The sequence below is a fragment of the Amblyomma maculatum genome, chromosome 1 (assembly GCF_055883805.1).
Source record: "Amblyomma maculatum isolate TAMU_Amacu chromosome 1, ASM5588380v1, whole genome shotgun sequence".
Classification (NCBI taxonomy): Eukaryota; Metazoa; Arthropoda; class Arachnida; order Ixodida; family Ixodidae; genus Amblyomma; species Amblyomma maculatum.
Window position 1 is genome coordinate 390491716 of NC_139344.1, and position 23805 is coordinate 390515520.

At 46.1% G+C, this 23805-nt stretch overlaps 3 protein-coding genes across 8 annotated transcripts in view; 1 reads left to right on the plus strand and 2 right to left on the minus strand.

Annotated features, from left to right (window-relative positions):
• LOC146208515 (uncharacterized) overlaps positions 1-23805 on the plus strand; it is a 333102-nt gene that overhangs the window by 206848 nt on the left and 102449 nt on the right. For 4 of the 6 annotated variants that reach the window (XR_014705030.1, XR_014705029.1, XR_014705025.1 and 1 more), the window contains exon 3: positions 1579-1708. The exons of 1 other annotated variant lie outside the window; for it this stretch is intronic. The gene's annotated coding sequence lies outside the window, so the exon portion shown is untranslated. Of the gene's footprint in view, positions 1-1578; positions 1709-5831; positions 6227-23805 lie in introns of those variants that run through there. One more of the 6 variants, XR_014705027.1, reaches the window with a different exon arrangement.
• On the minus strand, positions 468-23473 carry LOC146208524 (cell adhesion molecule Dscam1-like). Its single transcript, XM_084594410.1, has 14 exons — positions 23251-23473; positions 20157-20273; positions 19878-20012; positions 7554-7701; positions 7345-7493; positions 7138-7269; positions 5852-6016; positions 5211-5281; positions 4594-4831; positions 4056-4154; positions 3230-3418; positions 2595-2735; positions 1393-1580; positions 468-539 (listed from the first exon to the last, which is right to left on the minus strand). The coding sequence occupies exons 1-14, from the start codon at positions 23471-23473 to the stop codon at positions 468-470; spliced, it is 2067 nt and encodes a 688-aa protein (XP_084450536.1).
• Positions 11204-14518, minus strand: LOC146208525 (cell adhesion molecule Dscam2-like). The gene is made up of 4 exons (XM_084597210.1): positions 14389-14518; positions 12400-12681; positions 11468-11587; positions 11204-11385 (listed from the first exon to the last, which is right to left on the minus strand). The coding sequence occupies exons 1-4, from the start codon at positions 14516-14518 to the stop codon at positions 11204-11206; spliced, it is 714 nt and encodes a 237-aa protein (XP_084453336.1).

Sequence of the window (23805 nt, forward strand, 5' to 3'; positions counted from 1 at the left end):
TTTTTTAGGTGTTCTCTTTTCAGTTTGTAGCATCTTGAGCGCGAAAATAGTTCATTTGACCCCATTTTTCCCTGCTGTCCTCGACTTAGCAACAAACAACTATGGTGGAAGGGCATACGCTAACTTAAAGCTTAACCAGCGCATCCTGTTCAACTTTGTACCAGTGCGCGGAGTGCACCAAATTCCTCGAATTCCGCTCTTTACACGGTCATGGCTTTTCAAACGTTCGCATGGTGACATGCGCGCAGTACTGCCTCAATAACAGGGATTTTCAGTGGGGATAAGCACCGAGCTTATTTTACGGGACTTTAAATAAAGTTGAACAACATTCGAAGGAGATGGTGGAGGGAAGTGAGGGTGCGTACCATTAGTACTGGGAAATGGATGTAACGATGACTAGAGAGTATAACACAGCAAATTCAACGATCGACGCGGAGATGTCAACAGCGTGGCTCCTGCGGCTGGAATCATGCCGCGCTGTCGTAGAGGTGGGAGGAGGCGCTGCTTTTGCGAAGTGAAGAACGCCGCCTGTCCTTGGCCTGCGATACAGGGGATACAAGAAATTAGGAATGAATGAAAAAACAAACAAACAAACAAACAAACAAGCGTTTATTTTATATACAGGGAGGGTACGGCAGCGGTCTATAAAGGGCCGCCCCTTACAATTACTAGGGGGGCTCCCTCTTGAGAAGAAATGGGGTCTGATTTAATTTTTAGGCCTGAAGAAGTATGCGATGACGCTGCCGCTGTGCTCTTCTATGTATCTGGACAATACACCAGTTTGGTACGGCTAGATTTCGTATGGAGATTGATTCCATATTGGTTCACGCTTTGGAAGCGTTTGCGCACTGACACAGTTAACTGTTCGTTGATGCTTCATATTTTCGTGAACTGTGTACACAACCTAAAATTTAAAAGGCGATTTGTTAATTTATTTGTCACATTATTTCCTTTGCTATGTTTATTTACTTCAGTGCTAACTTACATCGCTGTCTTGTTTAATTTTTTATTCACTCTGGGTTGGCATTGCTTCCCCGCAGTTAAGTGTAAGTTGCGCTGTATTTCTTTTTCTATCTAGTGCCCCTGTTGCTTGTAATTTTTTTTATTTCAGGTGATTTGGTAAACACCCCTGCTTGGACCCGAGAATGACTCGTAGTGTGTGTGAATAAAGTAAATGAATATTACTAAGGAAGGTTATGCGCGGGATTACACGAAGGCTTTGATAACGTTGTTCTTTAGGCATGCAGCTAACACCTCGGTACGTCGACGTTCTTGCCGTGCCACAGTGTATGCTGCGGCCAAAAGCAGAATGCATTACGGACGGACTTACGGCAGCGAATTGGGTACGCGTGTCGCAAGCGTTACAGAGTGCCTATGAAGAATGCAACTCGCCTCCGTCGTGTTGTATCCCCTGGGCGGTACTGCCGAGCGTAGCTCCTCGATCTTGTAACTGCCGGATAGGCTCCTTCGGCTCTGGATGGTGGCGTAGTCGGAGCGCGTGCGCTTTTCAGTGACGTCGATGTAGCGCTGCTGCTGCTGCGCCGCCTCTCCGTAATTCTGTCGCTTCTCTGCTTCCAGGGCTGCGGGGGAACGCCAGAGGATAGGGTTGCACATGCACGTGATGGAGCGGACGGCAGGCGTGTTAGAGCTTCGGCCTTATCGTACGTGAACTCGTCGAAGGCTCAAATCAAAGAAGAGGAATTATCTGGTGAGTAACAAGGGCAGAAAGTATGCGCTTTGGAAGCTGTTAGTAAAACTGAAGTTAAAACTCTTTGGTTGTGCGGTCTCTGTAGTTTGTAATGTTATTCATTCGGCAGCCATACTTATGCTATCTGATCTGCTTGTCATCATCCCGCCTCCCTCCCCTATTTTTATTGGCTGAGAAAACAGTAACGGCATCCATCTTTGGTTACACCTAATACGAGATGGTACAAAATTGTAGTGCCGGCGTAGTTTTTGGTTATTTTCCCACTGTTAATTTACTATAGACAGAAACATTACTCAGCATGCCTCTTATTGTCCGCTCTATGCGATTCCAGTCAGCACGTATCGCGCTGCACTGTCATTTACGCCACAATCATTTTTGCTAGGCGGCGGCGTAGTGCAAACAACTTCTTAAAGTTTTAAAGTTTTTCATTTTTACATGTTTGGAAGCGCTGATTGTTAATTTAGACATTTCCTTCTGTTACTATCACATGATTTTTTTTGCGTCGAAGTGCAACATGGTAATAGAGATCAACAATAGAGCTAAATGCATTGCGTAAGACGTGACCATTACCTTGCTGCATTATCATCGCTAGTGTCTGCATTGAACGGGCCACCAGTTTTCCCGCCCGAGAGCCCTAAACCTCTTGTTGAAAATAAAGACCTGACACCCACCAACGTGTTCGCACAGAAGATACTGCATAGCAGTTTTAATTTCACTCCTTTGTTATTACCCAGCTTCATTCATTTACACGCCTAGCTGAGATGCTGTCAGTATAAAAAGTCTGCCTGTTTCCTAGCACTTATTTAGTGTGTGCATTTGAGTTTTCATCAAATGCATTCGTTATTTTCACTGCCTGTGACTGAAGCAGTGTTTCTGTGCTGCTTACATTTTTCGAGGTTCTTGTGCGCCTTGGTCTTTTTGATACACACACTGACCACCGTGATGACGACGAGGAAGGCGATGAAGAAGGACGCTGCAGGAACCAACAGTGATGGATCCTTGTAGAAGATCCAGTTCTGGTCATGACCTGCACAATGACAACGCCTTTTATGACATTGTTTTGTTCTCGACACTTTGTGCATGGCATAATACAGGTGCCATATTTGGATGGCACTGGTGAGAGCACAGCTGTGGTCGTTGGTTGCATCCTTGAAGTGTACTTACAAATTACCGCGCACATTCAAGCACAGTTATTTGCTTTTATGTAGAAAAAGAGGCTTAGTGCATGGGTGATGTGCATTTACGTAGAGGGTCGCCAACTTGCATCTTTATGGGAGATCGATTGTGTACGCCATTTAGGTATTACCAGCATAGCTTCACACAAGTGTACTTTATTCCTACTAAATATATATAGGTGGGCTTGAAAAGTCCACTTTCAAAAATAAATGATAACGAACCCTGAAAAAGACAGCAGATATGCGCCTGTCTGTGTCTGGTGCCTTCTTCTGTTTGCGCTTTTTTGTCGGCCTAGTTTTGGCGGTGCTGACAAATTTCCGCTGTGATTGGGTTCGGTGCGCTCACCGTGGTTCGTAGTGTTTATGATGATCGCTTCGCTGCCGCCTCCACGTCCAAACTGGTTGGAAGCAGTGAGATAGACCTTGTAGGTGGCGCCACCGTCCAGGTCCGTGAGCGTGTAGCTCGTGTCGTCCGATGCCACGACGGGGATGTGGTGCCAGGGTCCGGAGTTCTTCTTGTAGTGAAGGGTGTACCCTGGCGGAGAAACCGAGGACGCAATGCTGCTTGACTTATCGCAGCTACACAGCTCTTAAAAGCGGAGGGCTGTTGCTTTGAGATGACGGAGCGAGTAGTTTGTATTCCTTGCTTGCTTTTCTTTGTATTTTAAGAATCTCCTCGTTGCTGAACGCCTCAGTGCTTGGGTTAGCACATTTTCAACTTTTTTGAATTTGATCGATAGAAAGGAGCTGAGATAAGTCTGAATAAAATGCCGTCATGCGGTAGCTATATACCCTAATGAGCTATATATGTAGTTGTTGGCTTTACGCAAAATGTCGTTCTATGCAGATACTTAGCACCATTTTTTTGTTATCCGTCTATCTCCGCCGACCTGTCGAGTGACGCCGGTGATCGGTTTTGGTGTCATCTTGCTACCTAAATATCACTGAAAGTCGCAAGGAAGGGAGGCGTTACTGGAACAAAGCAGTTTACTGAATAATATTTGAATGTATTATTTTACATTGTCTCTGAGTTGGCGTGTTGTGATCCAGAAAGAAGTCGAATGCGCCCCTATCGTTTATTCATTATGGATCAGCCGGCCCGCCTCTTTGTCGTAATTATCATAATCGTTTTCGGATGTTGCTATTGAAACTGCTCTCATTGAGCGCTATACCTGTGACGGGAGCCGCGCTCGCCTTGGAGTGGCTCCATTTCACCTTGAAGGCGGAGTCCCTGCTTGATATTAGCGTCAGTGCGGGTGGTAGGGGCACATCTGCAAGTGAAAGTAATGATCCTCTATTGAAGTTCGAGATAAGGAATTCTCTTACTTCATTGTTGCACTTTCAATCATTGTTTCTCCTTCCTGTAAAAAACAAATAAAATTGATTGAAAAGGATCACCGTAAGGAAGGAAACACGGCGCTGCCGAAGTGAGCTTCAATAGGTAGTCATAGATTTAAGCAGCACAAGGTTCCTGGTATTAAACACATTAGGAGACGAAGGGAAGGGGTTAAAAAGATAAATCAGAGGGCAAAATAACGTAGCTGACGTAGTCAATGCTATTATATCTGGTGGCTCGTAGTGGTTCAGTTTACTGCTGATGCAAAAGTTGCCGAAATCCTCCTGTAGCCTGAACAGCAGTACTGCAGTTAGAGTTGTAGAACTGAAACATAACAGCGTGTGAACAGATCTTTTATAAAAATACCGACCAACCTCCGTCTAACGTGCGGACGAGTAGGGCTTCTGATGGTGGCCCGCTGCCGATGGCGTTGAATGCCTTCACGATGACGCTGTACCGCGACGACTTGGTGAGCCCCACCAGCGTGACCTCCTGGGAGTTGTTGGTCACCGTTTCGACGGTCTTGAACGAGTACGGCTGGCTCGAATCGGCCGCTCTGTAGCCCACGTAGTAGCCCTTGAGTACGCCATTCCACAGGTCCCGGGGAGGGGGCTGGGGACGCGGGGGCAAAGAAGTGTGACTTGATTCATTCGGCGCCGGTTAATCGCGGCTTCCACATCTGTATTACTACCTCCAGGCGTTTCATCTGTCAATGTGACACCAGGGCCCTGGTGGAACTGTAGTATAGGGCTCCGCCTTAGTGTTTATTTTTCGATTGATCCTAATGATTGCTAAAGCATCTTTTTGAGTTTGTTGAGATCGATCAAGCTAATATTTAGGGGTGCAAAAAACGAACAAAACCACTTTTGATCTGATATTCACAAGTAGGACGTTTCTGTTGCCTTAACTTCTGGTTCAATAAAAATAGGAGCAACTGAGTCTGTCTGAATGCGGATGTTATCAGTGGTTCGCTGTATCGCGCCAACAGTACCTTCCAGGAAACAGCGATGGACGTTGGTCCCTTTGCGGCTGCCCAGACATCGGTCGGCGGTCCCCCGGGCTCTGGACAATAGCAAAGAAACAGCTTTTTAGGCATTTAAAGCTTAGTTGTCATGAAAGGAACCCAGAAAACAGATTGTAGAACAACGAAACAAGCACATCGCGGCGCATTTTCGCACGCCCTTACTTCTTTCTGCATTGTTTGGCCTCGTTAATCGCTACGTGCTCAGATTCCAAGGTCTTCATTTGCACGGAGCCGGTCCGCAACGGATGACTTGGCGCAAGCCAGCTCGGCATTACTCGAGCTTGAGGTGCCATACTCGCTCACTAGCGTAACCTCCCCCGGCTCTCATCCTCCTACGCTGCGCAAAGCTTCGGTTCGGACCTGAAGGAAGCGCTCGGCCGGCCTAGGTAGCCTTCGAGAATGCCTTTTCTCGTACGCAACGAACCTGGAAGCCTTCGGAAAGGCAAGGCCGTGACCATCGTGCGAGCTGGTCCGCAGCATCACTGCGGCGTACTCGGCCGAGTTGGCTGCGTAATGCCTCGCACGTAACGATGTTCCCTTTTGTGCGGGGGCTGTACGCGATGCATATTACATGCGCGGCCTATGCAGGGCTGCTGCTGCTGACTCACCTTCCTCGGCGGTCAGGAAGCGGACCGGGTCCGAAGGGGGACCCTGACCCACTTCGTTCTGGGCGGTCACGGTGAGGGAATAGGAGGCGCCCGGGTGCAGCTCGCTTATCGTCGCTGCCGTCTGCGAGCTTGGCACAGTCTGCTCCATGAGCCGGTGCGCCCCGTCTGCAGAGGGGAGCGGAAGCCACGCGCGCGTATTCGTGCGTATTCGTGAGATAACCTTGACCGACACTTGTAAGAGACGGCTTTTGGGACGAGCTCGGATTTGAATACAATGAATACGTGAGCACGGACACACATCACTGAAGCTATGTGACCGGAGCCAGCGCTGGGTGCGGCAGTTTGATGGTAATGTTTCCTGTGCAATAAAGCTGTGTGAGGGAGAAAACAAATGTTCATTGGGCTTGCAAGCTTACCGGTGTGGTGCTATACTCACTCCTTGGGGGAGCCAAATGAAAACATGTTGTTTTCAGTGTTTTCCTGGCTGACAGGACCGCCTGCTTATGATTTATTGGTTGTGAGAAGAATTGTACTTTAAGAGACCGATTTGTCACGTTGTAGGAGTTCGCTACTGATTTTCCTCAGTGCTCTCCTCTCTGAATCTTGTGGCATGCAAGTGGTCACATGCCTGGCGACCGATTTTAGATGGAGGCGAAAACAAGGCACCGATGTGTTTTGCGATGTCTGTGCACGTTAAGGAACTCCAGATGGCCGAAATTTTCGAAAGCCTCCACAACGGCGTCTCTCATAGCCTTAGTCACTTTGAGAAGTTTCAAACCCTATAAGCCAAACCAAACTAAGTCATCATGATTCGTGGATCACTTAAGAGTGCAGGAGAGTTTCGGATGTGCTGAGAAGATCTGTTTATATCTGTGTGTACCTGTGAAGATAGTAGAGTATGCATCTGATTTGCCAAAATTATGGCCTTTCACCAGGGAATGTATCGCGCTTCTTTTGATGCAGCTGTCTAATTGAGGGATTCTGTGACTGCGACAGTTAATTTTTATTGCCTGTCATAAGCATTCTTGGCTGCACTGGGCGATGTCAGAGGGATGGAAACTCTTGTTTCATACAACATTTTAATGTAAATCTTGACCCGAGTTGTTTTCTTCGCTACTTCATTTTTTCAAAAAACTGAGATCAGACTGGAATATTCCTCAGCCGAACGACTCGCACACCACTATCTTCGGTTGCCTGTCCACTGCTCTAGCAGGAGTGCCTATAGCCTGCCAGGAGTGCATGCAGTCTCTTTGAACATTTGTAAAACAGTCAGAAGAGGAGAATACCTCTGTCCCTCCAGTAGTGGACGATGTAGTTGCTGATGGGGCTGTTTCCGCTGTACGGCTCCGACCATATTACGTGCACCTTACGGCTCCAGACTTCCAGGATACGAATGTCCAGCGGTTGAGCCGGTACTTCTGTAACAGGAGCGGCGACACGTAGATTTTTCGACGCTCTCCAGGCCGGGCAGTTGACAAAGGAGGGCGGCTTACCGACGACGAGAAGCTTGATGTTCCTCTCGTCGCTACCGTACTCGTTCTTGGCGACGCAGGTGTAGAGTGCCGCGTCGCTTCTGTCTGTCGTCGGAATCACCAGCTCTGAGGTCACGCCGTTCTCCGTGTTCGACTCGAACTTTTCGTACCTGCGCGCACGGTCCTTGTCTTTCGCATTTGCATATAGAACAGGTGAGTTGTTTAGTCACCTTGTCACTGGAGCGAATATGAGGCGCTTCTTATCCTGCGACCAGGTGACCTCGAGCGGGGAATCCCCGATGGCCTGGCACTGCAGGGTGGCCCCTTCTCCGCGACGAACCGTCTGCACCGTGAACTTCTCCTCGAACCGGGCGGGAACTTTATAGAAGACGATGGAAGTGACATAGTTAGATAGCAATGGCCAAGGCTCAAGGCAACGTACGTCAGTGTGCATTTTATGGTGGTGCTCTGAAAGAAGTTTTAGTGTTATGACTCCTCCCAGTCGGAAAGAAGCTACAGAAGACCTTCTATTGTTACGACAGAATTTCTGTGCGGTTTTTGACAGGAAACCTGTTGTGACTACAGAAATTTCAGTAGTAACATCACAATTTTCTGTAGTTACAATAGAAAAGTACTACGGAACATACAACAAAAAAACTACTACAGAAAGAAACTACAGAACTACAGAAAAATCTGACGTTTACGACAGAACTACAGAATATTTTGTCGTATCTTTGACACGGCTTTGAAGTTTGTTTTTGTTTTATTTTTCGACTGGGCTGCATCGGATTCTTGCTTATGTATGCGTGTGCGCAAGTGACGGATGCAACAGACACTTAGGTACTGCTGACGGTAAAACGATCCTCCCAGTATTTATTGAGGGCTGATCGAGTTGCTAAGGGTTTCCAGGGAATTGATGACGTTGTTTTCAGTGCGTATACACTGAATTTCTGCTTCGAATCTGGAATGCAAAAACAAGAAATGGCGTCACGCTGAATGTTCACGTCCGCACACATAAACTGAAAGCGCTACGAGGTGCGTTGAACGCTGGTGCGCTTCGTAGCGCGGCGCAGTACGTTACCAATCACTCTGACGGTGACTTCTTTCTCGAGCCGCTCTCCGTGGCTGTTCACGGCGGTGCACACATATCTCCCTCCGTCGGTCTTCGTGGCATTATGAATGCGTAGCGTTCCGTTGGCGGTAGTGGCGATGGCTCCTCGGCCCGTGGCGCCGTCTGGAATTATACATTACCTATGAATTATCCCGCCATCTCGAGTTATTATATCTGAAACTATGTATGCCTATTGACGCTAGCAGTGTGTGGGCTTACGTTTTGACCATGTCACCGTTGGTTCAGGGTAGCCGTGGCTCTGGCATCCAATGTCTATCCTGTCCCCCAACAAGACGACACCGTCACTTGGCTCTACCGTCCACGCTGGTGGGGCTTGATGCATATGAAGGGAAAAAGAAAGTTATACCTTTCTCTATAGAGTTTGTTACTGTTAATTGTAGCTCCAGATAGGGTTTGTACATGACAAGTCTGCCTGTATCAGAAATGCATCGTACGTATTCTGAGGAAATGAGGACCGCCCCGAGAACGCGCTTCCGCGTGAATTTGTGCTGTTTTGGTGCATTTCAGGCTTCTGTAGAAATTTCACCGAGCGCAGGTGATATACCACGAGATATTAAATACAATGAGGATTCCAAAACTTCAAAGCGCTGACGAAGGCCAGGAGTAACGGGACTCGGGAACAAGTGCCAGTGCTCTTCAGTCCTGCAAGCCTTTGTTTGCTCCTACGTTTGGAATGTTTAGACTGCTGTACCAATCGGCGCAACGAAGAAAATCACACTGTCTTTTTTGGCCAATATCGGCGCTGCGGTGATAGTAAGAGGAGATCGCAAGTGCTAACGCATGTTCTAATAGAAGGTAATTGGGTTATCATTGAAAAACAAACAAACAAACAAACAAACAAACAAACAGCGCTGGCAGACGAAGGACGAGAAGGACACACAACTGCGCTGTTGTGTGTTCTTTTTCTTGTTGCCCTTCATCTGCCTGCGCTGTTTTATTAATGATGATAAACCAACTTGCCCAGCAACAAACAGTTGGGTTAATCGTTGGTTTCTGAAAGCAAAAAAAAGAAGTTTCCGACCTGCTTCATGAACAACATCAAATTATTTTGGTGCTCGCTTTCATGCGCTTTTGGATGCTTGCGAGAAAAGGTTGACGTTCTTAAAACATCGAGGACAATAATGCGTGCGATACCTGCGCGCGTTTCAATACTGTCAGGCTGGCAGTACGTGTTTCTTGTTCAGTGACACTGAATAACCGAGAGCACAAAGCTTTGCCCCCAACATAACCGCTATCGTTTGTTAAATAACGTATAAAGATTCTCAAATGTGTTCTCTACACAAGGCCCCTCGATGACAATCATCGCCCTTAACCTAACTTTGCCGTTGGATATATCCAACGTAATCAACTGACGCAGCTGCATGGAACGAAACGATACTTACCGTTAACGATCAGCTCCGCTGTGTACCTTGTAGTTCCACCTGTGTTCATTGCGACGCATGTGTAGTTTCCCGCATGGCTTTTGCGCAGCTTTTTTATCACGAGGCTGCTATAGTCTTGAGCGTTCTCTGTCAACACTGCGTCGTCTTCCGGTAGATTCTGGTTGTTCTTCCGCCACTTAAATGTGAAAGGTGGCCTTCCAGTCACCGAGCAAAGGGCCCTAAATTTTGCTCCTTCTTTAAGATTTTTGGGAAACACCATCGGCTGAATTTCTGGTGGCTCTGGAATAGAAAGGAAAATGGGGAAAGTAACGCACCGCGCACAGTTTCTTGCTCACTTTTCTTCAAAAAAATCGAATTTCTTTGTTTCAAGGAAGCTTACCTGCCGAGAGGACAGCCTGAAGAAACGCGTGTAGGAGCAAAACGGACAGCATCACGAGCCTTAGCGTTAGCATGCTGCTAACTAGCCTTTCTCAAACTGTATACATGGTGTATGCAGTCTGCTTGTTAGTTGACGCTCTTTCGCATGGTACGGCATTCCTGCCATCTGTCGAGTGTTCTTCGAAGTGCGGCTGGTCTGTAGGCCTAACATTTCACCACCATCTCGCATCAGTTCTTGTAAAAAAAGGGGCGCTGCTAAACTGCCGGCACCAAATATTCGCGAATACCATTCGCGAATACTTTGCTCCGGTTAACCGATCAGTGGTCCGAAGAAAATAGACGATCATGTAGACGACGAGAATCAAGCGGGACGATGTCGGATGCCGAAACAGGATGCACGATTATAAACCCTCTAAAATGCTGCCTGGAAGTTTCAGAAGTTGCAGAGGAGCAAATAGAGTGGCTCCTATTGCTACAGGCCACCCTGAAGAGAACATGGGGGAAGAGGCGGCCGACATTCGCTTCAGCGGAAAGACAAAAGCCATGGAAAGGTATCGGCCTGTAGTAGGCGACGGAGGGCAAGTAGCGCCGGTGGAAACTCTGTGTTCACTGATCTCATGCGGTTTTTACGGCGTTTGAAGTGGCTAGCTGAGTAATGCACTGAGCGTGTTCGCACGTACTGTTGCTTTAATGTCGCCTTTATGTATGCAATAGACTTTGGAAACGCAACGGAAATAAGAAGTACCACAAGGTGAAGTAATTGTTTTGGTTATTTGTTGGGTTCCAGCTCCGCTTGTATTTCTTTTTTTCAGGATTTTCTGCTGTTATAGGTTGCATGCACATAGAGGCTGATGTAATTTCAACACGTATCGAGTTCTAGTAAGGATGTAGTAGTTAATATGCGACATTTTTGTTTTTCTGTTCTCTTTTCTGGCAGTCTGCATTTTAAAATGCGTCCAGTTCAGTTCCTACGAAAACGTTGTATAGTTTATAGTCTTGGCGTTCGATGAGTCGTGTTACCGGTAACAGATATGCTTATTGTCTTCTCCAGTCGACTTCCAACTCCGTTGCTCGCTTGGCAGGAGTAGGTCCCTTGGTCTTTTTTCTGAATATTCACGACAAGAAGACTCCCGTCTGGTGTAGCGGTCAGCGGCTTTGTTGTTGTCGATCCTGTCACCAACAGATATGGCATGTTGTCAGTGGTACGTCTCGAAAGTGAATGCATGGAAGGATGAAAATTGACCCACGTTACCGCTTAAGAACGTCCATGTCGTTCTTGGCGATGGCTGACCCGAAGCCGCGCAGTGAACTGTGAGGTTTGAGCCTTTGGGAACGCGTTGGTCTCTCGGCTCAATCAGCCAGCTTGGCGGTGCTGCGAAGGACGTACGAGTTATTTCATGGAATAAATTTTAGGACATTACTCGTGAAATTGACGTGCGCGACCGGCAGACGCGCTGCAGATAACTATGTAATGACCTGGGGGACATCCCTGGATTCGAGCAGCTCAGCTTCTTACACTAGAGACAGATGTGTTGATTTCAACCAGCTAATAGGTGAATTGTCGTCTGATAAATCAACTTCTGGATTATATGTGCTGTTTCAAGATGCGATGTTTAGTCGAGGGTTGAAATGCATGATTTAGAAGGGCACTGACGCGATTCTTGGAACACAGAGAACTATAATTAGAATTTACATATAGGTGGAGCTCGTAAGGCACACGTAGAATACAGGACATGCGATCTAATATGATGTTGCAGTAAAATATACATCACTGTACAAACATCTGTCACGGAATGTTGTGATGCCACTTCCAAGCCGTTACCGTAACGGTACAAATAACGATCGATTGATTCTATGCACACACATATTCAAGCTGTTGAACCATGTCGTGTGACATGTTGGAAATTTCATGGATTCTTGGCTTATTTTCCAGTAAACTCAATTCAGTATGTCGAGTTGCACATGACCTCGTGCAGCTGCGATTCTCGGTGTAAACTGCGTTATTGTTCTTTTTTTCTTTTTTTCTAGTTCACTTATCTCCATTTTGCACTTCTTACTCTCAGAGAGATCGATTCAGTATCCTTATAGTTGACTGTTAATAGTTGCTGCTTCCATGAGCATCACGGCGTACGCGGGACACTTCCTTTTCCGAATAAATAAGACTCGGAGTGCTGAAAATCTCACCATAGATGACGAGGGGGGCCGTATATGATCCAGTGGAAGCTGGTGCGCGGACTTGACAAGTGTAGTTTCCCGCTTGGGAGTATTCCACTGGCCCGATGATTATTGTTGAGAGGTCGGCGTGCGTCTTGATTTGGACCTTATCGTTAGGGACCAGCAGCTTGCCATCTTTCATCCACTTAAAGGACAGGGGAGCTTGCACGGTACTTGTGTAGCACACAAGCTTCACCGTATCTCCAAGCATAACTTTGTCCTTTATATAAAATGGCACCACGTCAATGTTATCTGTAAGCAGTCGGAAGAGTACTTGTGAGTTATAAACCATGCGCCCTAGTTCGCCTACTTAGGAAACTGGCTTACCTGTAAGTGATGAACCTAGGAAGGCGAAGACGATTATAACTACCTCTAGAATGTGCATCTTGAACACCAGTGTGCAATGGGAGCCTATTGTGGGACTTCTGCGAGAATATGATCACAGGTGCGTAACGCCCTCTGTCTCAAGTCGTAGGAAGTGTGTCACTATTACAACGACCACCATGGTTGTGAACTTTGGGAAAGCCATGGCTGAGCGCCAAATTACGTTTATATATCTGCGGCCGCAATGCATATATCGCATACGCGTGTGTAAATACTGGTTTTTCCCAAGACATTCAGCATGTTCCTCACCATAAACTTTAACGGAAAAGTTCTCTCGTATATCAGCTCCAAAACCATTCGAAGCAAAGCAGGAGTACGCTCCGTCATCCATTTTGGTCGACTTCGTTATCTGCAACGTCGCCTTTCCCTTGCCTTGAGCCTTCGTCTGTTCATTACCTGCGGGGTAACAAAAAAAAAAAATAAATAAAAATGTGGTAATGGTGTAACATTTCACCTACTGCAATAATGGGATGCAGTAAATGTGCCGTAAATGTCGGGCACAGTTGCTTCTTAAAGTTGCAGTAAGAGGTACTCATGATATGACTCTTTTCTGAAGAGCTATTTATGGAATGGCAAGTGTGGGGCAAGCGTTTATCTGATGTGTACTGGTGTGAAAATAAAGAAACAGTTCCATGCAAGCTTATCAGTGATGTGATTAGGATACAGGGTTTAATTGAAGGTGCCCGTTCTCGTGGTGAGCAAGACGGAATAAATGGCCGGAGATATTCATTAAATGTCGTGCTCAATCTTCTGGATTTTATGTTATTTACTTGAAGTTGGGCTGTCCTGATGTATTATAGGTAAATATGTCGTGCATGAAGTGGTCCAAGTTGATGACATCTCTTACCGCCAGTCGTTCGCAAAGTCACATCAGGTACTGGACTTCCCACTGCGGAGCAGGTGACAGTTGCGTTATTCCCTTCGGTGATCATCACATCACTCGGGCGTTGTGACCATTTCGGAGCAGCTGAAAACAGCAACAAAAGGCTTACTACATGTGGGGCACCATTGGACAAGTCAGTGTCTTTCAATTCAATTTAAGGGAACCTTGAACAAACGAAAATAAGATGTCATTTATTAAGAAAATTATCTTTGGCAGAGAGTTCAACTGCACAAAGATAGATCTCCTGTGTCAAATGGAGCCGCTTTGACTTGGGCATGTTTACTTTAATGCCAGGAGGGCGCTCTATCATTGAACGATTTTTGTAAGGGCTCCTTCCGCCTGCATCCTTTTGAGCTGCATATGCTGCATATGCATGTTTACGGGATGCGGATTCGCGGGAAAAAAAAAAATTGCGTTGCCTCGCTAGCTGGATGGAGCACGCGTGTACCATATATTTCTATGGCTTTGACTGCTTTGCATCACTGCATGGATTTTTTTTCAGGTAATTTCGCGTTCCGTTATCGTTTCTCCGTTTAGTAGCCTTTTGTAGCCAGTTCAGTGCTTGGTATACAGATTGTAATGAGCCGTTTAGCGTATACATATCGTAGTTAACAGTGGTCATAGCCAGGCAGCAAACTGGCTAGCATAGCATAACAGTTCACTCTTCAAAAGTAGTCACTGGTTCCACTTACCGTATATCACTAGACTGGCAGAGTAGGCGTCAGATTTTCCCTTAGATATCGCAGTGCAGCTGTAGTTCCCGCTGTCTTCCTGGCGCGCCGGGTCAATGGTGATCATGGAGAAGTCTGTGTCGGCCCTCATCTTGATTCGGCCTTGCGAATCGCTGCCTAGTGTCTTCCCGTTCTTCGACCACACAAAGCGCGTTCCTTCGGACACCCGTAGTAGGGAGCAAGCTGCACTAACCCTCGACCCTTCGACAAGGTTGGACGGGAACGAGAAGGGTTGAACCTTGACGGCAGCTCCGAGCCCTGGGTACCAAATATCACACGCATGACGCGCGCCTTGGCCAATGACACTGAAATAAGTAGCTTCATATTCCAAGCTGCTAGAGATCGAGTATTGAATGTCGCTCACCGAATCCCAGTAGAAACACCATTGCAGTTGCAACTCCTCTGACTGTAACTTCACATCTTCGGCCACTGCTTGTTACCTTCTTCAACATATTCGTGGGAGCAGAATAAGCGTCGGTGAGCGGCACTACGCGTGGCATCAGGTAGTGTATTCGGGGTCAGTGCGTCACCATTGTGAGTACATGTGGATATGGACACCAGGGCGCCAGGATGGCCGTCGCTTTCGTTCGTCTGAAGGGCCCGTGGCGCCCTCGTTGATCACTTCGGCCAAGCATGAATGTCTGTCGCGTCTGAGGCTCGAAATATGTACAACTCTAAACATGAGTTTTCGTAGAACAGTTAATTGTTTAATACAATCTTGAAATTAGGCGTTGTCATGGATGGGCGCAGCGAAAGCAATCATTGAGTGATATTCTGATATACATCACTGTCGTCATAGCTAGGCGCGAAGGTTCGGTTCAATGTTAGAACGTAAAGATTTTGTATGTATACAAGCCAACAAAGAGAAACGGTTACCAGACCAGCGCACCAGAACTTCATCAATGTCGAAACACATCGAAAGCAGTTTCACAGAAAAGTGTCTAAAGGAGTAAAGTGCACATTTTCGCCGTCTTTTCTCACCGTAGATGGATATTACAATGGTTTTAGACAACGGTTCCGGTACTTCATTGTCGGCGATGCATTCGTACGACCCTGCATCCGCTTTGGAGGCGTTGCTTATCTGCAGCTCGTTCCTGACTTGCGTCTTCGTATCTTTACTGTCCCCTGGGGATCAATGAACCAAATTTCAATTACCGATACGGAAGAAGCACACAAATGTTTGAATAATGTGTCAACTTCAATTTGCTCTATGATCTTACCGTAATTTTTCATGCACATGGGCTCATTCATTCGAACAAGGACTATTCTTATGTAGCGCTTGATATCGTATTTCTTGTTTCCGCGTAAAGTTTCAGTGCAGTCTGCGTTACACTTCCGTGTGACATCGCGCAACGTTTCAGTGTAAATTGCAATTAGTGACAAAATGCTCGAATGAGCAGCCGTTTTTTTTTTTTTTTTGTTATTTTGCATGACGCTTTCGCGTGCATATTTCTCTTCGGAATGCCTCCTGTGCAAGCTATTGAGCGTCAAGCATCATTTTTCCTCAGAACTTAGTTTATTGGAAAGGCCCACAAGTTTTTCGATGCTGTATGCACTCGTGACTGACGTCATATTCATTGTACCAGATGGGCAAAGTAATAATATACGCAATGGATAAAAAACTCGGGCTCACCATTTCTGCTGATGAGCTTCCATCTGACCGTGGGTGCAGGGTTTCCAGTAGCCTCACAAGGCACTGTCGTATTTCCACCCTGATGAAGTCTGACGTCCGTCGGCTCAACGACCCACTGTGGAGGAGCTGCGTGATTATAAAAAGTTGGCTTTGACATGTTTCTTGACGACTACCATACCATTCATGAAACACTATAGGAAAGAGGTCGCCAAACGAAGCTAAATGCTACCTTTTGATATACTAGCAAGGGGGGCAGTGAAGGAGGGTATGATTCATATGCAGTGACAGAGAAAACAGCAAAATGCCAGAGCTAGAACGCATGAGGATCGAAAGGAAAGATCTTTCGATCTGTAGTAATCTATGGTCACGCAGAGCTGCTTTGTGAACACATCTATAACGTCACAAGGTAAAATAATGAGCAGAAAGCCGTTTACCAGCACAACCATCTTTTTGGACATAGTTGAGGATGGAGAATGGGAGCTCGATTGGAGGCATTCGGCTTTTTGGCGAAACATGCTTAAGTGTCCATGAAACTGCAGATCCAGTGTTGTAGACAAGATGCCTCCGATGTACGGTCACATAGAAACGCAACACGGTAAATGTTTTTTCAGCGGAGAAATTTTTGTGAAATATTTATGCCTGTGAATTATAGCTCGGCCTCGGTTACGAAGGCATTGCCATTTTTTAATCGCGTTAAAATAATTTCTGACATATTTCAGCTGAAAGTCACAATCTATTTCGCGCTTCTTTCTCCCTCCCTACCCCCTCATTTATTTCTTTGTTCCGCTCAATATGCTTTAACGGAGTCATCGTGGAGATGAATGGGTCCTGTATCAGGATTAGGAGTTCGTTTCAGACCGAGAGACGAAGTAGTACATACCTAGGATATTGAGTCGCTGGGAATGGCTGTCCACCTCGCTGCCGATGCTACCGACGCACGTGTAGTTCCCGCTGTCCTGCCTTGTAGTGGACCCAACGACCAACGTACTAAACAGGGAGTGATGCACGATCTTCACTCTGGAGCTCGTGACTAACTCTTTTCCATCCTTTAACCATCGGAAATTAACGTTGGCCGTGCCGCTGATCGTCGTGCATATGATGGTAACCGTGTTGCCGATGACTACTTTACTCGGGAAAGAGAACGGTTGCAGTCGCAGAGAACCTGCAGTGGAGAGACCGCGGGTTATGAGAATGTCTTGAACCGAAATCGGTTCGCACGTAATATCGAGCAGGCAAGACTATGAAGGCGGACATGACGCTGACAGTAAAATAGCATACAGAGCTCACCTTGAGAATCTCTAGAACTGTGGTGTTGCCGTGAAGATACTTGCAGGGCCAGAATAATCACTCCGACGTGATTCACCACAAGTCGCAGTGTTGAAGCGTGCATCCTTTGTCAGCGATGTAAAGCCCTTGCTTTGGGGGTTGTGTTGCCTGGCGCACTGAACGTTTGTGAAACGGTGTAATCGTGGTTCTGGCGCCATCTCTGAGCTGGTTGGGGCACGAACGGTGTTTCCTCGCACGTTCGCGGGATAACCGTGTATATTTAAAGCGAGAAATCGCGGTAACGCTGTAGATCATTGCGGTTTTCCTTTACTGTGTAGCGTAAGAAGAATTTTTGGCTGACCTCTTTTCAATTTCTTACCGTACACGATCACTCGAAACCTCTTAAGAAGTGGCGGACTGAGAGCATTGTCGGCTTTGCAGACGTAGAAACCGGAGTGCTGTCTCGATGACTTGTTTATCTGAAGGGTGTTGGATGGCACGGCCCGATCTTCGCCTGCGAAACCGAGGCATGTATTAATTTCTGCAATTATTTCTGGGACAGAGCATGTTGGGAGACAGTCTAAATGACAAAAATAGGCATTTTATGTCATTTTTTATTTGTTAAGTTATAGGGCATGCTTACTAATCCTGATTATATCGCAGAAAAAAAAAAGCGGAATCAGCAGCTAACACTATTAAGCATTGATGCATTTAATACGCCTATCATATTATTTACAGTAATTTATTTGTTGTCTTGTGCTTTAATCGGGAAAGAGGGACTGTGCAGAAGTATCTAGGATTTGAAATGTGTGCCTTTTAAGTCAGTCTGAAAGCTCGTTTGTCGTTTCCTTTAGCAAACGGTCATGATTGAAACAAAGCGTTTACGGACAGAAAAGGGCTTCGAAAACGGCGTGCACTCATTCAATATGGAGCATTCGAGCTCATAAAGTGTTCATGCATCCTCTACTTTACCTTCTTTAACAACTGTCACAGTGGGCTCTGGCTTTCCCTTTGCTCGGCAAGGGATTGTCAGGTTGGTACCATCCATCACCCTCATCGTATCTTCAGGCGCCTCAATCCACTTTGGCGGAACTAAGAGGGAAATGGCAGACTTCAGCATCTTCCACGAGTGCTTGACAGCATCGCTCGGAAACACGTGCATTTTTTTTTCTTCCGAAGCAAGTGTTGGCTGCTTACCAAATACGTGAAGGGCGTCGGAAAAGGAGTCTCTCTTGCTGTTGTAGACTCCGCGGCAAGTGTAATTCCCACTGTCACTCTCCTCTAACGGGCCAATTATGAGTGCCGAGAGTTCAGGATACGTCCTCAACCTGATCCTGCTGCTTTCGGGTACTTGCTTGTTATTTTTGAACCACCTGTATTCAACGCCGGGTGTAGCCGTGGTCGTTGTGCACGTCACTGTGACAATTTTTCCTTCAATAGCGTCCGTAGGAAAGCGGAAGGGCTGCAGCTTGAATTCTGCAAAATGGGAAATATTTTTCATGGTCAGCCCCACATGAGCGCCTAAGGCAATAAACTGGCTACTTGGCTAGAGCCCACAACCACGGTGCCTCTCATAGTCTCAACGCAGCTTTGGGACGTTAAACTGCACATGCCACCTATCACGGTCTTGCTTTACATGACAGCATTGATCGCATTCTTGTATAAATAACTTCTGATTTAGTTAGTCATCTGCAATGTAAAGCTATGCCGACGCTCTAGCGTTGTTCAGTAAGTAAAGGAAAGAGCACGAAGGATGCTCCAATATAAAGGTTGAGCCAGGGCATAAACAAGGGCCAGAGCCTTTAACGTAGGGCAATATTCGGTTTTAGCTCTCACTTTCACTGTCCGAGGTTCATGTTTGGATACATGTTGTTGTGGTTCTGAGATATGAAGCCGCTGCGCGGCCGTTTATATTACCTTTCATTTATAATACTGCACGTTAACATTGAGCTTGACGAACATCTTACGGAAGCGAGGGTTAAAGCTGCTATTGCCAGAGGTATAAATCCTTCTGTGAGTTGATTAGAGCATGAAAAACCAAAACATGGGATATGTACACAAAGCAGAAAGCATTGTTAGCTCAGTTAATTCTCGAATGGCGCTGCGTATAACGAAGCACTAAATCGTAGTTCTATGGTGCACACTTTACACAGTTGTTAAAAGCGAAGACTGCACACTTACCGACCGTTCCACAGCGCACGACGCAATATAAAGCAGCGAAGATGTGGGGTAAAAACAGCCGCTTCGGCCTCATGTCCTTCTTAGGGATGGTCCTTGAAAACGGTTCGCACAACAGGAGGGCTTTCTCGGTCCCCGAACAGGCGTTGTGTTGGAACGACAAAAAAATTAAAAACAAAACATGTCGGACGATGTTGGTTCGGATGCAACCTTTACTAGAGTCGCCATCTGTGGTGAAGCGCTGGAAGGACGTCACTGACAGACGCCGATGACGAGAATTTGAAATGCGGCAACCAGCGCAGCTGGTACAGCTGGTCGAAAAAGGTATGCCGAAAAAAAGTTATGAGTGCCACTTGTTCCAGTGGGGTCGTACCGTAAACGGAGACGCGAACTTCTTTAGAAAGCGGCTCCCTCAGTCCGTTGTCTGCGGTGCACTTGTACACTCCTGAGTCGGTTTTCGAAGCTTTAGTGATAGCTAGCTTCGATCTTGACGCAGCTAGCACCGACCCTGTAAATGAGAGAAGCGGCAGATTAGATATAACCAAAGTGACAAGGATGTACTTCAGGAAATGACACCTCTATTTGAATGTCAGATGTGCATGTAAGCGTGAGAACAGCTTAATTACATCTATTGTGACCAGGGACTATGTACCTTCTTTCTCCCACCTGATGCTTGGCTTCGGTATTCCTGTTGCGTCGCAGCGGAGCGTTGTGTTCTCGCTCTCCTTGACCGAAACGTCTTGAGGCTCTTGCAACCATTTAACAGGAACTGCAAGAAATGTTCATAAGGTTTTAAAAGGCAAACCAGTGCTGTGTCGGCCCTGAAATGTTAGTGCAATGGACCTTAAAACACCTATTTTGCTTGTGTTTACTTCGCATGTTTTCGGCTCACAGTTCGCACACAAGATCGCAGTTTACACGTAGAAAAAGTTAAGTAGCCAACTTGAAAGAGAAAATGAACTTGGTCAGGGAATAAGACTGTTTTAAGTACACTATGTGCTTTGTCACAAAATAAAGAAACATCACCTTAGATGTATCAAGGATGTTGATTAGCGCGGTACAGACCGCGCGATACGGTACATATGAGCAGGGCTCTCGCTGCCACAGATCTGCGTTTCAGTGGAATTTCCTGGAACGATTTTGATCCTCATCATTCATTTCTGCAATTACTAATTACTTCCAATACCAAGTTCATCCAGATAGACAGGATTCATTAGCGGTGTCTTGTTAGTGTCACAGTTTTTTTTTTCTTGACGTTTTGCATTCTTTAAGATTGTAGCCTAATTTACGTTGTCGAATGAGTAGCTCTCTTCAGCATAATGCGAGAATTATTCAACGTAAAAGTAACAAGAACCAGTAGGCCTGCCGTCCGCAAATAAGGCTGTGGCGGCGGTTTTTCGGAACCGCATTTTGTGCTCCCGTTGACTTTCTCACCAGGAGAGCAGCACTGAATGCTTATATCTGTTGCCACACACTGGAGTAGTTGTGCGAGGTCACTCTGCGAAAAAAATCCGGGACGGGCGTTTTGTTCCTTCTCGCCTTGACACTCAGTAACTCCCATTTTGTCACAGCTTTCGACAGCTGCCTTGATAGTAAGCTATTCATTAGCGAAACAGAAGTTTAGCTACTCGTCATGATGTGGATTCAGATTCTTGATGCAGATTTCTGCGCCGTTATCAGTCCCATGCCGTACCGTTGAAGAAAATGCTTGAACAAGCATGCTGACTATATTGAGACGTAATGTGCACTAATCGTATGCTGCAGTCTATAAGCATTTATTATTTATTCGATAAATATTTTTCATTAAAAAGAGAGAAATACACCTGTGCGGTCTCTTCAGGTCAATTGTAAGGCGAGGCGGACATTATTTGCATTTTAAAACTTTAGACTAATAATTGCGTAATAATAACTTATAAACTTTTTCTTGTTTGATTTTCAGTAGCAGTATTATATTACGAAAATGATGTCGGTTAACATCATAGGCGACCCCTTTTTAGATTTCAAGACAACGTCGCTCGAAATTTTGAGCATCATAAAGACGCATCTGGAACCTCACATATTGCACATTTGGGAAAGGACGTCGCCAAAATCGCCCTAATTTCTTCCACATCATCAAATACTGAAATGGCGTTAGTATATGAAGCATATACACTGCACACAAGGCAGCTGATAAATACGGCATGCATGAAACCGAACTCAGCGGGTTTCCAGTGTGTATGTTGAGGTTCGATATTTCGATCCGCGTTAGCGATTAGAAACAAAAAATTATGGGGCACACTTAAGCTCATCCTTTAAGGGTATGACGCGAGAGCGTAAGCTACCAGCTCTCATATAATGCCCCCTTTAACTAAGTCGTATGAACGTGCCTGCGTGTCTCATGAGTAACGTGAATGCATGTGTCCTGGCAAGCTGGTTCTGATATCACCCTCCCACATGAAAGGAGAAGCCAGCCCAAGTTGGCAGCTCCTGCCAGACTTAAAGTCAGGTTACTGTACGGCCAGTCAGTGTTCGGTCGTGTCACCTGCCAGCTACATAGCCAACGCCGAATTTCCTGGTGAACGGGGCCTTTATGCTAAGGCGTTAATATTTTTTTAGAGATCAACTGAACATTGCTGTTCACGGCCTTCAAATTTGCGCTACAATATTGCCTCCTAGAATAGCAAAAAAAAAAAAAAGAAAAAATTCGGTAGTCCAATCATTAAGCTGTATAGCGTATATATTCGCCTTGCAACACAACATACCTGCACAGACTGCAGCATAGTGCTTCGCACGCAAATCTGTATTGAACATCTTGTTACAAGCGGTAATACGGAACGTCAAAAATATACAGCAAACTGTATTTGCTTTTGATGCAGGGCTCTTGGGAGCACTTCTGAAATACCTGAGCTCGAAAAGGGAGAACACGAGATTTCTCGACGGCTGTTGATATTGCGAACGCTTCCGCTTTCAGCACTTTCGCGCTCTGTGCTTTTCGGCACTGATATTTAATAGAATCCGTAGACTGACTTTGAGTTGAGTTGAGTTAGTGCAAAATATTTCAAGAAGGTAGCTTATTTCGAATGCGAGCTGTTTTGCAAGTAAATATTTGAGCCTCGTTTAATGACCCTGAGCTGCATCTACAAGAAATGTGGTCATGATTTGCACGATTGTTCAACCCTACAATACCTACATCTTACCAGGTTAGCTTCATTTGCCGTAAACAAGTCACAGTCTATCTGTTGGAGAAGGTAGGTGTCGAGCTTAATGAAGTCTATTATGTCAATGAACTACCTGATTTACCTGGTGTCCAGGCTTCATTTACGAGCTTATCGTTTTTTTATAGCTGTTCATTTTATCGAGATGCAGTATCTAGATTTATTGACTGTTGCGATTTCTCTTTTTTTTTTCCATGCATTGTAACCTCGAAAAATGACGACCGACTAAAGCTGGACTAGGACTCTGTCAAACCGATGTTAACAAAGCTCCACCGCCATCGGTTAGAACAACCTTGTTTCACCTTACTGGCTTTATCGGGTCTCGGTCACCTCGCACAGTCTGGAGACTTGGATAATTTGGTCGCCATGTAAATTGGTGGACCGCAAGTAAGCGGTTGGCGTTTGTGAGTATAGGGCAGTATATTACGTCTTTATATTCTCGCTTTCGTTTCTCATCAGTCATCAAGCTCAGGCGCTCGCCGTCTTCAAATAAGGAGCGTGCAGTCAAAACGGCGCATAAAACAAAACTTTTTTTTTTTTTTTTCTGCTCACCGAGAACGCGCAGTTGCTCCGTGTGCGAGTCCTTGCGACCACCCATTCTTCCTGTGCAGGTGTAGTTTCCCGAATCCTCCTGGCTCAGTGACTCGACGACGAGCGTCGACAAATCCGGGAAAGTGCGGATTTTCACTCGGTCGTCGAGCGCAAGGGCTTTGCCATCTTTGTACCAGGAGAACTCGACACCGGACGTGATCCCGCCTGTGACCAAGGCGCACATAACAGACACCCTGTTTCCTTCAGTGGGGTCGCTCGGGAAAAAGAACGGCTGAAGGCGGAAGGTTCCTTTTGAACGACCTGCATGAACAGTTTTAAGGGAAACGTCAGTGCTTAGGACTTGCCGAAAATTGCGAACTCCGCCTGACTTACCTGTACTTTGTTGTCCTCTTGACAAACAGTTGCCTTGTAGAAAGATCAGTATTAAAGCGATCGCGAAGCAGCGCATGGCGAGTTTGTTTTGCGGCAATGGTGGTGAGTGATTCGGCTTTAGTGTCATCGCACATCAGAGGCACCAAAGCAGTGCATACTTCAGCTCGGACCGCTGGCGCCATC

Coding starts and splice junctions, on each gene's coding strand:
- LOC146208525 (XM_084597210.1), bottom strand. CDS start 14,518: ATGAGGGCCGACACAGACTTCTCCATGATCACCATTGACCCGGCGCGC. Junction 12,682..14,388: donor TGCCAGTCTAGTGATATACG/GTAAGTGGAACC, acceptor GACTGCTTACAG/ATAACATTGACGTGGTGCCA. Junction 11,588..12,399: donor GGCCCCCCTCGTCATCTATG/GTGAGATTTTCA, acceptor CGTCCTTCGCAG/CACCGCCAAGCTGGCTGATT.
- LOC146208524 (XM_084594410.1), bottom strand. CDS start 23,473: ATGTGCGCCTTGGTCACAGGCGGGATCACGTCCGGTGTCGAGTTCTCC. Junction 4,155..4,593: donor CGTCCGCACGTTAGACGGAG/GTTGGTCGGTAT, acceptor TTTCACTTGCAG/ATGTGCCCCTACCACCCGCA. Junction 2,736..3,229: donor CATAAACACTACGAACCACG/GTGAGCGCACCG, acceptor GTCATTGTGCAG/GTCATGACCAGAACTGGATC.